The 13,937-nt window shown below is 37.4% G+C and overlaps 1 protein-coding gene across 1 annotated transcript in view; it reads right to left on the bottom strand.

Annotated features, from left to right (window-relative positions):
- The window catches only part of CC2D2B (coiled-coil and C2 domain containing 2B), a 114,528-nt gene that overhangs the window by 61,550 nt on the left and 39,041 nt on the right, over positions 1–13,937 (bottom strand). Inside the window, 4 exon segments of the mRNA XM_025397706.1 lie at positions 2,738–2,915; positions 5,308–5,420; positions 5,613–5,712; positions 9,637–9,777. Of these exon segments, the coding sequence (XP_025253491.1) occupies positions 2,738–2,915; positions 5,308–5,420; positions 5,613–5,712; positions 9,637–9,777 (532 nt within the window).

Genomic DNA, 13,937 nt, shown 5'->3' with positions numbered 1-13,937 from the left:
AGGTAGTCATTGGTCATGAAATTCAAGGATGAGTTAAACAAGCTATGGGAGCGGGCAGGCAGGAAAAGCTCCAGAAGAAAGGAAAAGGGGGTGCTGAGTAGACAGTCCCATAGAGGTTCACTGAGCATGAAACCCAGGTTTTCTAATTCTATATGGTGTGTTTTTTACTACAATTCCATGTAACTTCACTGCCATAACTATAAGCTAAACTTTTTTCTTTTCTTTTTCTTTTTTTTTTCTTTTTGAGATGGAGTCTTGCTCTGTTTCCCAGGCTGGAGTGTAGTGGCACAATCTTGGCTCACTGCAACACCTGCCTCCCAGGTTCAAGCGATTCTCCTGCCTCAGCCTCCTGAGTAGCTGGGATTACTGGCGCCCACCACCACGACTGGCGAATTTTTGTATTTTTAGTAGAGACGGGGTTTCATCATTTTGGCCAGGCTGAACTCAAACTCCTGACCTCAGGTGATCCGCCTGCCTTGGCCTCCCAAAATGCTAGGACTACAGGTGGGAGCCACCGCGCCCAGCCTAAGCAAACTTTTTTCAATAAAAAAATCGTATTTTGACCTATACCGTGTTGTCAGTGCTTGGGAAAACAGTGATATGTGCTCTAAGAAGGAAATCAGAGGGGAAAATTGCTCCTTGAAAGATAAGAAAGAATGTGCCAATCAACGTGATGACTTATTAGCCAATACAGCAAAGAGAAAGGAAAGTCAAAGAGGCACATATTTTTTCTGGTTATCTGGTTTTACTTCCTTGTAAGAGAGAATTTAAGACAACACACTGGTCCCTTTGACAAAGGCATCCCTACTGCAGAAAGGTTTGTAGGAGTTGTAGCTCCGTGAAATAAGTTTAATTATAAATTAGTAAATTGGCTAACTTTCAGAGAACATGAACTGATATATTCAATTGTTGAGTTGGCATTTACACTTCAGCCTTGTGAATTTGCTTAGGGTATGTAGGATGCATTCTCAGTGGACTGTCAAACCCAGGTTCTTGGACTACAAGGCTGGAGGCCAACCCCTGCACAGCAAGGTAAGTGTACTGAGATAGAGAATTTTATCAGTTGAGGGTTCCCAGGAGCCAGTCTTGTCCCCCATGATGCAGATGAGATTGAGCATCTTAAAAGTGGTAAGAATGAAAAAATGGGCATTTTTAAATGGTGCAGCTAACATGTACAAAAGCTAAGAGGTAGGAAATTACAAGCACATGTGGGAAAAGACAAGCAGCTCAGTTTGGCTGAAGTGATGAATGAATAAAGAGTAGTAGTAAGAAATGAATTAAAGGCAGGCATGTTGGTTCATGCCTGCAATTCCAGCACTTTGGGAGGCTGAGGCAGACAGATCACTTGAGGTCAGGAGTTCAAGACTAGCCTGGCCAACATGGTGAAACCCCGTTTAGTATTTTTGTACTAAAAATACAAAAATTAGCTGGGCGTGGTAGCGGGCATCTGTATCCCAGCTACTTGGGAGGCTGAGGAAGGATAATTGCTTGAACCTAGGAGGTGGAGGTTGTGGTGGCTGGGATCACGCCACTGCACTCCAGCCTGGGCAACAGGGCGAGACTTCATCTGAGAAAAAAAAAAAAAAAAGAATTAAAAAAGTAGGTTAAAGTCTGTTAGGCTAGGTCATATCGATTTATTTTGGAATTTTTGCATTTGCTAATGGTGAATTTATCTCTAACTAGATTCCTCTCCCTCCCTGCTTCTTAGTTTGTTAGGCTCATGTGCTAAGTGATAGGATGATAAAGGACTCAAAATACACATTTACCTATTTGGGGAGGCAGATTTTAAACTTCACGTGATTGGATTATTATATCACAATTTACTTTGGGACAACAGTAGGAAAGTATAGTTCTTGTTTGTTTTTGTTTTGTTTTGTTTTTTTGTATTAGGAATGCAGTGTGGAAAGTCGGCATATTTTTAATGTAGGAATTTCAACAGAGGGACATTGTAAGATGGTGGAAACCTGAATACATGAATAATGAATAGAACATCTATCAGGGAGAGAGCAAAATTATTCTCGGCATTATAAAAATAATTTTGATTTATATTTGTGACTACAATTATCTCCCTACTCCTCAAGCGCCTCCCTTCCTACACACAAATCTTTATTCCCTCCTAACTTTTTTTTCTAGTCTAGCTTCAAGTTTAACCCCATTATTGCCACCAGGACTTCTTGTCTAGACTCCTTTACTGTCTCTCATTTTTCTCCATCATCCTATTTTCTTCTTCCATTAGTGTGGGGGTTCTTACAGTGGGATCTTTGCACAGAGACTGGGGATCTTTTGTATGTATATTCTTTCATCTGATTCTTAGAGGGACCTAAAAATCCAAAAAAAGAGGAAGAACAAATACAGCAAGAGACTGAAGCCACCAAGTCAGGGATGTGGAAGTTCATATTATAGAAATCATTCAACACTTAAAATAGCTATGATACTCATAATACTTTAAACAGCACTTTTCCACCTCATTGCAAATGAATAGTAGTGTTGCACATCCAGGGGTGCAGAAATTTTAGCAGGAGAGGAGTATTTGGAACACTACAAATCAAATAACTTTGTACTTACAGTATAAGAGACTGGTGGTGAATAATACATTTATAAATATCATCTACACATAAAGATCAGTCCATCTCTTAACATCAAAGAAATTACTGATCACATATAACTGTAGCTGACAAAAAATTTTAAATTATGTATGGCATAAAATAAGATACGAAAGTAAATGACAATGGCATACCTCCAAGCAAATCACTTCAGGCCAATATATTAACTGAATATTGAAAATTTGCTGAAACATGACTTTAAAATCAAACTGTAGGGGAGATACTGAAGTACAAGAAACCTGTTTATTGTTGTAAAATATTTTAATAAAGTATTTGAGCTTCTGAATTCTGGCTCTTCTTTTTTGTTCATCTCTAAAAATTAAATAAACCTTTAAATCACCCTTAGAAAGTACAATAAACATAACATATTGTTCTTTCAAAATGTATATTAGCATGTTAAACAGAAGATAATTTCAGAGGACAAATGTTATCTTTACATCAAATAACACTTGTCTACATGTGGATAAAAATTTCTTCTTCCCAGTCAAATGTTTTTAACGAAAGAGATGTACCCAAAATATGCATTCAAAACTAGAAGAACTAAAATCAAGGTGCTATAAATCATTCAGCTATTATTTCACTAAATTACAGTTTAAAGAGACTAAACCACGTATCTACCACATGTCTTACGAGAGGAAAAAACTGAGGGGCTTGGGAATGGCGAGGGGAGGTTGAATCAAGAATTTAAAAATATTTTCTAACTTTAAAAAGACACACACATAGACTACATACACAAACACACAACCCTCCACACACCATGTTGTCAATAACTTCAAAGATGTGGCTCTACGGCAACAGGCTTGCTGTGTTCTCTTAAAGGTCTCTGTAAATCACCTTAGGCTGTGTACCCCTTTTCTCCAGGACAGTGGGGAAGCCACGCTATCTCTGAACCCAAAGATCAAAGGAGCAAGCCAGGTTATTTCCCTGGGGAAAACACTTGTTGAGGCATAAGTTGATCCCTTGACTGATATAAAACTCCTAGAGTCTTTCATTCATTCTTTAATTCAGTCAACCAACATTTATTGAATATCTTCCTAGCTGCAAGAGAACTCACCTAATGATGTTTAAGACTTGATCCTCTTTTTCAGAAGGGAGAAGGCTGGGTGGAAGATAAACCCTAAGTTGAAACATAAAATCCCCTTCTGCTCCCCGGTCTAATCACCCTATGGGCCCAGTATGTCTCTACCCTATTACCCGTCCATCTCTGTAACCTTCTCAAAGAGTTAGAGGACAAAAGATTACTTATTCTTATCTCCCTGTTGGCCTCTTTTGACCATATTCCCAATTACCTTTCAAGAAATATCTAAGTAAAAGCTACCCTTTCTGTTGCCCTCTAAAAGTAGTTTTAACAATGAGTTCATGAATTGATTATAAAAATTTGTTGATTCAGGGTTATAATTATCTTCAGGAAATCTTGCCTTTCTCTTCACCTGTAAACTCTTTTTAATTCCTCTCTAATCTCTCTATTCTTTTCACTTCTATCCTCTATATCGACATATTATTCTTTTCTGGAGAATGAGTTTTTATTCAATTGGATATTTTAAATAGATGACGGCAATGCTATCTTCAGATGGCAATGGCTTTGCAAAGATATAAAACACCATACATCCTTTTGCCTTGACTTCCACTAAGTTTTAGTCTAGGTTTTCCAGCACAAATATCTTATTCCTCCTCTTTCTTCTCTCTCACTCCAACTTTCATTTTATGGCTCCTGTATTCTTACCCTTATTTAGATAGTCCTTTTATATGAGTGTCCTACATAACAAAATATCTCAGGCCCTTTTTGGAAGGAGGTGCAGAACAAATAAAGGATTTCTTCACTGCTGCACTTCTCTGGTCAGAAAGTGGGTGGTGATAATTGTGACTTTGTGTCTGCTGCTCTTTTGGTTGTTAATGTGATCATCCATTCATTCATTTAATAAATGTAAACATTTATTGAGTACCCAGTATGTTCCAACACTGCTAAATGATGCACATTCCCAATACTCAAAGATGGACTGGTACCAAGTGTGCCATGGGAGAGAGATGTTGAAAACTTAGACCTAGTACTCTAAGTTGCCATATCCTCTTTAAGGGAGATGGGATCCATAGGCCTAGTAGGTGGAGAAATGGGGTTACCTACGATGTCCGTTTTTGCATACTGTTCTAGGCAAAGAGAGAAAACATTATAGCTCAAGGAAGAAATCACAACTGGGAAGTAAAGAAGTTTGTAATGTCAAAGAAGAAAATTGTTTAGGGGGCCCGGCCCTCTTGATGTGAAATAGTTTTTATGAGAGCCAGAGTTCCTTTAACAAGCAAAGGCAATGGTGTATTACTTTTTACAGTGGCTTTATATCTTTTTATACCCGAACAAAAATTATTACCATAGCAAAAACCAAAACAAAACAAAACAAAAAACCCCCCACAAATTATCAATATATGAAGCCTAGCAGTGAAGACACCACAGTTTCTATAGAACACCAAACTGGTTTAAGTCCCACCTCAGTCATGTATTAGATGTGTGAACCTGGGCAATTTAACTTCCCATAAGCTACATTCCTGCTTTAAGATAAGGATAATATGGAACTCTATAGAGCTATGGTGACAATTAAATGTGAAAATGTGTTTTTAAAAACTTAGAGTGCCTGGCATATGGCACTCACTCAAAAAATCTCACTTTATTATTAAAAACAATCCAATTAATAGATAATTTAAACATGCTTACAATGAACACTTGGATAAGCTTGTTAATTCTGCAGTGAAAGAAAGTTGTGGCCTCAAGGCAATTGGCTTTATTCTTTCAATTTCTGTTTCATCTGAAGCTAGATATGAGAGGCTCTAGAAATAAAAAAATAAATATATAATTTATCATGTATATCCCTTGTGTAGGACATTTATTCTTAAAATTCATTTATTTCATGTATTTGTCATTTTGTTGGATAACTGTTAGAAATACCAAGATTTCATATTCTATCAAAAAATAAAATATTACAACTAGTTGAGTTTAATGTTATTTTGCAATATAAATACCTCCTGTTTTTTCCCATTAAGTTCTTTTCCTTCATTTTTCTTCTCAGTTTCAGACATTTCTGTGATTTGCTCTTGTTCATCACATTTATTCATTTTTATCCTAATTAATAATAAACAGAATTATTGAAAGCAGAAATAATGGAGGTATTTGAGAGTTGTTTCAGTTTTTGCCAAAACACATACATACACACACACACACACACACACACGTATACACACAAAACCAATCTCTTACAAGTAATTTTACATTCTAAGGAAATTACCAATTTGATAAATATTTAAAAAAACTTTATAAGCTTGTTCTCAGCTTCCAGAGATTTCTCCTTTCTCAGTACATTTACCATTAGTGTTTACAGCCCTTTCTAAGGGCATCAAGAAACCTTTCCTCTGGTGAGAATAAGTAACAGGGGAATGGGGAGATAAAAATTAAAGGACACATACCCTGTTTCCTCTCATTTTTCTTTCTCTCATATTTTTGAAGCTGTGAGAACCCGAGCAGGTATAAGGGCAGGTGATCATGGTGATATTAAATGGTAAGTCATAGTTGGTGTTTGTGCATAAACAGTAAACAGTTCATGGCATTAGCACTATTGCCACTGCTGCTGCTACTATTACTACTACTAGCTAATCCTTATAGAGTACTTACTAAGTATGTGCCAGGCAATAGTGTAAGTACTTTACATGTATTGACTGATTTAATTATCACAACCCTATGAAGTAAGTACTATTATTCCTCTTTTATTAGTAGTTCGATAAAATCTCAGTTATCCGAACAGTGTCAGAAAATTATTGATCTAGGAGTCAAGTTTTTCTGGTAGTGTAAAAGTTTATTGTTTTCAGTATAAGTTGGTTTTCCATTTTAATCATTCAAGAAGGAAATCCTTTGGTAAAAGAATTATATGCTCTGTTGGGAATGTAAAATGGTGCAGCTGTTTTGGAAAACAGTCTGGCAGTTCCTCAAAAATGTTAACTACAGAGTTACCATATGACCCAGGAATTCCACTCATATACCCAAAGAAAGAAAAGCCTATGTCTGCACACATGAGGAGTGACCACTAATGGGAAGATGATTTCTTTGGGGGTGACTAAAACATCCTAAGATTACATTGCGGTGATGGTTGCATAATTCTGGGAATTTATTAAAAACAATTGAACTGGAGACTTTGAATGGGTGAACCATATGGTATGTGAATTATATCTCAATAGAGCTGTTTAAAAGCTATTATATGCTTTTTGCCTTCTGAAATAGAATACAGGTGACTAAGTGCAGATATTATCTGTATGGTAGCATCCTGGGCTGAAAACCCAGCCTCATTAATGGCACTACAGAATCTGGGCAAGTTACTTAAGAACTCTATGCCTCACTTTTCTTATCTGAAAATTAGGTTGTTGTGAGGATTAAATACACTAATTTAAGTAAAGTGCTCAACCCAGGACTTGGAGTAAAACAAACACTTAATAAATGTTATTATTTTCTTTGGTTTCAGGGCAATCAATATGACATCAATTAACTTGCTGTTCTTTAATACCAATGGCTTTTAACCTTTGTTACACATTAAAATCACCAGTGAAGCATTTTAAAACTCATGATATCCAGACCATACCCCATACTAATTAAATTAGAACAGTCGTTTTAGAACTTCCTAAGTGATTTCAATCTATAATAATTTAGGGAATAAGTGTTATGAGTAACTTAGACAATGGGTGTTATACCCAGATTTTCTTCTGAGGGAAACTATTGCGGCAGGGTCTATCGCTTCCTCCTTTCTATTCTGAGCCAAATGACTCTGGGAAATGATGAAGGTCCTGATGCTATTTTATCAAATGTTGTTGCATTTCCTGCTTGCATAGCTTGCATTTTCTTTCTCATTTTAAAAGTTTCTTTGGCAGTTATCTGAATCTTCTCCAGGTAGCCAGTGCCAAACAGAGAACATGAGTGAAGACAATATAAGAAATCTGGGTTCTCTGTGTTATTTGCCAGTGCTGTGGTTTGGGTTCAGGGGCAGAAGACAATACAATCTATCACCTATAGCGACTGACACATCCAGTCTCTCTAAGCTGAATGCAGTGTTGCTAACATTTAACAAGGAGAGTTTGCCACCTGCACGAGAAGACAGGGCTATTTCTTCAACTTTCTGCTACCTCATTTCTGCTCCTGTAACTTTCTAAAACTTGCTCTAGCTGAGATAATCAATAATCTCCATGTCAGGAAATCCAATGAACATTTTTAGTAGTGAACTTAACTGATAATAACTGCTAACCACTTCCTCCTACTTAAAACACTCCCGCTTCCTTGCCTCTGGGGCAAAATACTCTATAACAGGCGCTTCTCTGTCCTTCTAGTTTCTCCTCCTCTACCAAGCTATTCAAACCAATTTCTCAAGATTCAGTGCTTGGGGTCTCTCCTCATCTTATTCTCTGCCTTCTCCCTAGGCAGTTTCATACACACTCATATCTTCAATTATGATTATTTACTATGCCACAGACCATGGACCTAGCTGCCCACTCAATTGCTTTATTTAGAGATATCTCAAAGGCACATCAACTTCAACATGCCCCAAACCAAATACATGATGAAATGATAACCTGAGCTCAGTGTCTAGGTACCACGCCTTCTTATCATGAGTACTATCTCTCCAGGAAGCCTAGCTACAAGTTTATTCAGTGAGGGCTCACAAGGACCAGGTGTGTTGTGAGGTCAACAGTGGTAAAGTTGGCCAGGAAACAGTTCCGAGAAACATCTTCAAATAGATAGCTTCTCTAATTGATCAGAATGATACTTTTAACTGCTTAAACTAAATGCCCCAATTTAGGGTTGCTGGGGCTAGCCCAGCTGGGGCCAACCTGGTGAATGACAGTGTGGTATTTAGCTGAGAGGCAGTCTGGAGAGACGAATTCAAGCCAACGTTAGCTGGAAAAGTTGAATGTCAGGAAGAACAAATGCGAAGGGCCTCAGGTGGGACTGGAGTTCAGAATAGTGGCAACAAGAGTTAGTGTTGAGCAGGCAATATGGGTCCAAAGACATTGTTTTGGGTAACCCTATGACATCTGTGTCTCCTCTTTGTTGCTCAAGGATTCATGATGCATGGGTGTGTCAGGTTGGTTTAAAGGATTAGAAGCAAGTCATTACATTTACATTAATTTAGGAGTCTAAGATAAAGTTCAATGCTGGATTTAGGTTTAGAAACCGTCCAAAGCACTTTTGTTAAAACCAACAACAACAACAAAACACTGCAGCAGGAAAAAAAAAAAAATCAACAAAATAAACATTTTTCTTATTTGCCTGAAATTGTACTAACTTTTTATTCTTTTGAAAACCAAAAGACCCAGGACAATGGATTGTGGGGAGAAAATTAGTTATTTCCCTGTGAGTTCACAAACAGCTTAAGTGTTTGAGTTTGAATTGAAATTATTTCCTCCATCAGACATGGTTTTATGATTTTATCAAATTATCTAACATGTGTTTCATCTAAAGTATGATTGCTGGCTCCACATTCATCTTTAAAAGAATGTGCCAAACTGTTTCCAAAGTGGCTGTACCATTTTGCATTCCCATCAGCAATGAATCAGTTTCCATTGCTCAGCATCCTTTCCAGCATTTGTTAATGTCTTGTCTTTTCTTTCCTTTAGTTTTGGATTTTAGCCATCGTAATAGGTGTGTAGCACTGTTTAATTGTGGTTTTAATTTGCATTTCTCTATTGACATGACAATAGAGAATGACATGACAATGTTGAGTATCTTTTCATGTGTTCATTTCCCATCCCTATACATTCTTGAGTGAAGTGTCTGTTCAAATTCTTTCCCCATGTTTAATTGGGTTTTCTTAAGTTGTAAGAATTCCACTTTATATATTCAATATATATGTGCATATATATATGTTTATATATTTAAGATACAAATTCTTTGTTGACTACGTGGAATAGTTTCCTAGCTTCTGGATGTCTTCCTAGTCACTGTGAATTCCTACTTATTCATGAGCAGTTCCTCAGGAGACCAATAAGAGCAAATAGAGCAGCCACTTACCTCTGAACCTGTAACTTTATTGGGGTGCTTGTAAACCCTTGTCGCTGTCGAAGAGATTTAATCTGTTTCCAAGTTCGTAATATACTGCGTAGTAGGGAGAGGTCCTTTCCCCTTTCTAAGTCATACATCTGTTTTGTATTACTACAACAAAAATAACAGAGCAAAAATTTGTCAGTGGATTAGAACTAAAAGCCTTCAAAGGTGGCATGGAAGAATGGATTGCAATAACTCTTTTGAACTCCCTCCCCACCTTATTTTTTTCATTTTATACACACCTGAACCCCATGTTACTATATTTTATGTTACCCACTGCAATTCCATTAGAAATTCATTCCTTTATGACTTAATGGCTTTTCACTATTCAAAAGTGCCCTGCTAAAATGCAAATGCTCCTGAGAAAACAAATAGCCTAGCTATAACTCTACGATATTTCTTTTTCTTTTTTGAGACAGAGTCTCACTCTATTGCCCAGGCTGGAGTGCTATGGTGCGATCTCAGCTCTCTGCAACCTCCGTCTCCTGGGTTCAAGCAATTCTCCTGCCTCAGCCTCCCAAGTAGCTGGGACTACAAGCATGTGCCACCATGCCTGGCTAATTTTTATATTTTAGTAGAGATGGGGTTTTACCATGTTGGGCAGGCTGGTCTCAAACTTCTGACCTCAAGTGATCTGCCTTTGGCCTCCTAAAGCACTGGGGTTATAAGCGTGAGCCAATGAGTCCTGCCAGAACTCTACAAGATTCTGAAGTACCAAAGAGAGAAGAGCAATAGTGGAAGAAAGGAGCAATAAAAGAAAGGGAGTGGAAAGCCCCTATGTTTTGATAATTGTGCTCGCTGTCTATTCAGGATTTAGTTAATTTCTGGTTGGCACTTCATTATTTACAAAAAAGAAGATGCAAATCAGCTGGTGCATGTCCCTTCCAATGCATGCTCCCACAACTTTTATTTTGCCACCTAAGTTCTAGTTGGATGGTTCCAAAGCCACTGGTGAGGTATTGGCTTAGATTAAGGATGCCAAAATCTCAAGAGGTCTTGATGGGAAAGGATGGTGGTAGCCTAGTACCATAGAGTTTGAGTCACACTAAGAAAGTGCTGGGGAGGGATTCTTATTTAGTTAAAGTGCATGAAGATAGAAAATATGCATTTCAAGGCCAAGCATGGTGGTACATGCCTATAATCTCAGCATTTTAGAGGCCAAGGTGGGGTGGATCACTTGAGCCCAGAAGTTCAAGACCAGCCTGGGCAACATGGTGAAACTCTGTCTCTACTAAAGTTATGAAAATTAGCCGGGCATGATGGTGCACACTTGTAGTCCCAGCTACTCAGGAGACTGAGGTGGGAGGACCACTTGAGCCTAGAAGGTTGAGACTGCAGTGAGCCGTGATTGCGCCACTGCACTCCAGGCCAGGCAACAGATGGAGACCTTGTCTCAAAAAAAAAGAAAATATATATTTCATAACTCAGTTTATATCACTTCCTCAGTACAGCCTTGCTTGAAAGCCCCCACAACAAAATTAAATTTTCTTATATCCCTTCATGCTTTTCCTTTTAAATATTCATCACACTTGTAATAAGTCATTCAATGTCTGTTTCCCCATGTGATATCAAGGTTCAGAGTACTTCAGGATAACAGGTGTTTATTGTAAATGTTACCAACATTTTTTGTAAGCCTCCAGTTACCAACATTTTTTTGTAAGCTTCCATTACCTCCCAGTCCACTCACGTAGCTGAAGTGTGAAACAAGAATACTTAAAGGAGTGTGGTCATTCTGAGTAAGTGCCATAAGAAGTGTGATATAGTAGAAAGGATAGCAAGATACTTGGAGTCGACAAACCCAGTGTTAACTGCGGTTCTCCAACTTACTTAAGAAAACTGCTTAAGTGTTCTGAGTCTTCATATGCTCAATTTTTCTTCAACCTCTTGACACCTATTTGAATGAAGTACCTCTAAACTGAAAGCAATGGATCAAATTGTTAATCAGAAAAAAATAAAATAAATACACTATCTTCCATGTATTTCCAGATTTCCTGGAAATTGTATAATGTATTTATTACACTTTTTTCAGGTTAACAATTAGAACACTGCTTCAAATTTAAAGGTACTTTGCCTGATAGGCTAATAATCATATTTTTAGAATATTGAAGTAACATACTGTTTTAAAAAAGTTTCTTCTATGTTTCATAACTTTGCAAACACATTATATTAGTATGTTAAATTACGCTAATTAACATATTGTATTAGTATGTTAAGTTACACTAATTAATTTCTAATGTTAAACCATCCTTGCATTCCTTGGATTATTCCAATTTGGAATAATCCAAATTTGGTTATAATGTATTATTTGATAAAATTTTGTTTAGTATTTTAGTATCTATGTTCATGAATGAAATTCAGTTGCAATATTTTTATACGGTTGCCAGGTTTTAATTTCAAGGATATGATAACCTCATTAAACGAGCTGAAAATGTAGATTCTTTTTCTTTCATTTGAAAGAGTTTGTGAAGAAGAGTACTTGTCTTTAAATAAGAGGATGTGAAACTTTTTTGTGCATCAGAATCACCTGGAGGGCTGGCTGAACACAGATTGCCAGGCCCTACCTGTAGAGTTTCCAATTCAGTGGTCTGTGGTAGACTGGATGATGTGCATTTCTAACAAATTCCCAGGTGAAGGTGATGATTCTGGTCTGGGGACCATACTTTGAGACCCACTGCTTTAAATGTTCTAGAAAGTACTCTAGTCATCTGAGCCTCGAGTTTCCTTTGCAGAAAGGTTTCAAATTGATTTCTTTAACAATTATTGAATTACTTAAGGTTTTTCTTTTCTTCCTTGTCTTTCACTTCTTGAATATGTTTGATTAGCTGTATTCTGTGTAGATTTGTCTTTTCCATACAAATGTTTATATTCTTTAGCATAAAGTTATTTAAAATATACAGCATCCATAGTAATGTTCCCTTTCTTTTCCTGACATTGTATATTTGTGCTGTTTCACTTTTTCCACTTGATCAGCTTTCCCAGAGTTTATCAATTTTTATCCAACATTTGAGTGTATTGATTTTCCCTATTATAGTTTTATTGTTAATTTCTGTTTATCTCTTTGTTATTTCATTTCTCTTACCCTTTATCTTCATTTCTTTCTTTTTCTCTATTTTCTCCTTTTGAATCTCCTCCAATGAATATGTTGGTCCACTTAATGGTGTTCCACAAGTCTCTTAGGCTCTGTTTGTGTTTCTTCATTTTTTTTTTCTTTCTGTTGCTCAGATTCAATGATTTACATTGTCCTATCTTCAAGATCACTAATTCTTTCTTCTGCCTGCTGTAATCTGCCTTTGAATCTTTCTAGTGACTTTTTCATTTCAATTATACTTTTCAGCTTCATTCTCTTTTTCAGTTTTCTATCTCTTTATTGTTACTTCCTTTTTGTTTATATGTGGTTTATTTGTTTATTTATTTATTTACTGAGACAGAGTCTCACTCTGTTGCCCAGGCTGGAGTGCAGTGGCACAATCTCAGCTCACTGCAAGCTCTGCCTCCCAGGTTCAAGCAATTCTCCTGCCTCAGCCTCCAGAGTAGCTGGGACTACAGGTGCACACCACGACACTTGGCTAATTTTTGTATTTTTAGTACAGATGTGGTTTCACCATGTTAGCTAGGCTAGTCTTGCACTCCTGGCCTCAAGCAATCTGCCTACCTCAGCCTCTCAAAGTGCTGGGATTACAGGCTTGGGGCCACCGCATCTGGCCTATTTTGTTTATGCATGGTTTAACATACAGTTTTCTTGACTTTCTTGACATCTTTCTTTAGTTCTTTGCACATCTTTAAGACAGTTGTTTTAAAGTCTTTATCTGGTAGATCTGCCATCGAGTAGGTCTTTATCTAGTAGGTTTTTTTTTTTTGGCACAGTTTCTGTTGATTTATTCTTTTCCTTTGAGTTGGCCATACTTTCCTGTTTCTTTGTACACCTTTGTGTTTTTCTGTTGTTGAAAACTGGATATTTGAATCTAATAATGTGGTAACTCTAGAAATCACATTGTCCTCCTTTCCCAGGGCTTGCTGTTTTTTGTTATTGTTATTTTTTAAAAAAATCATGGCCTGGTGTGGTGGCTCACACCTGTAATCCCAGGACTTTGGGAGACCAGGGCAGGCGGATCACCTGACGTCAGGAGTTCGAGACCAGCCTGGCCAACATGGTGAACCCCCATCTCTACTGAAAATACAAAAATTAGCCAGGCGTGGTGGCATGCGCCTGTAGTCCCAGCTACTTGGGAGGCTGAGGCAGGAGAATCGCTTGAACCCGGGAAGCAGAG

The sequence above is a fragment of the Theropithecus gelada genome, chromosome 9 (assembly GCF_003255815.1).
Source record: "Theropithecus gelada isolate Dixy chromosome 9, Tgel_1.0, whole genome shotgun sequence".
Lineage (NCBI taxonomy): Eukaryota > Metazoa > Chordata > Mammalia > Primates > Cercopithecidae > Theropithecus > Theropithecus gelada.
This window is presented reverse-complemented; position numbering and strand designations above follow the sequence as displayed.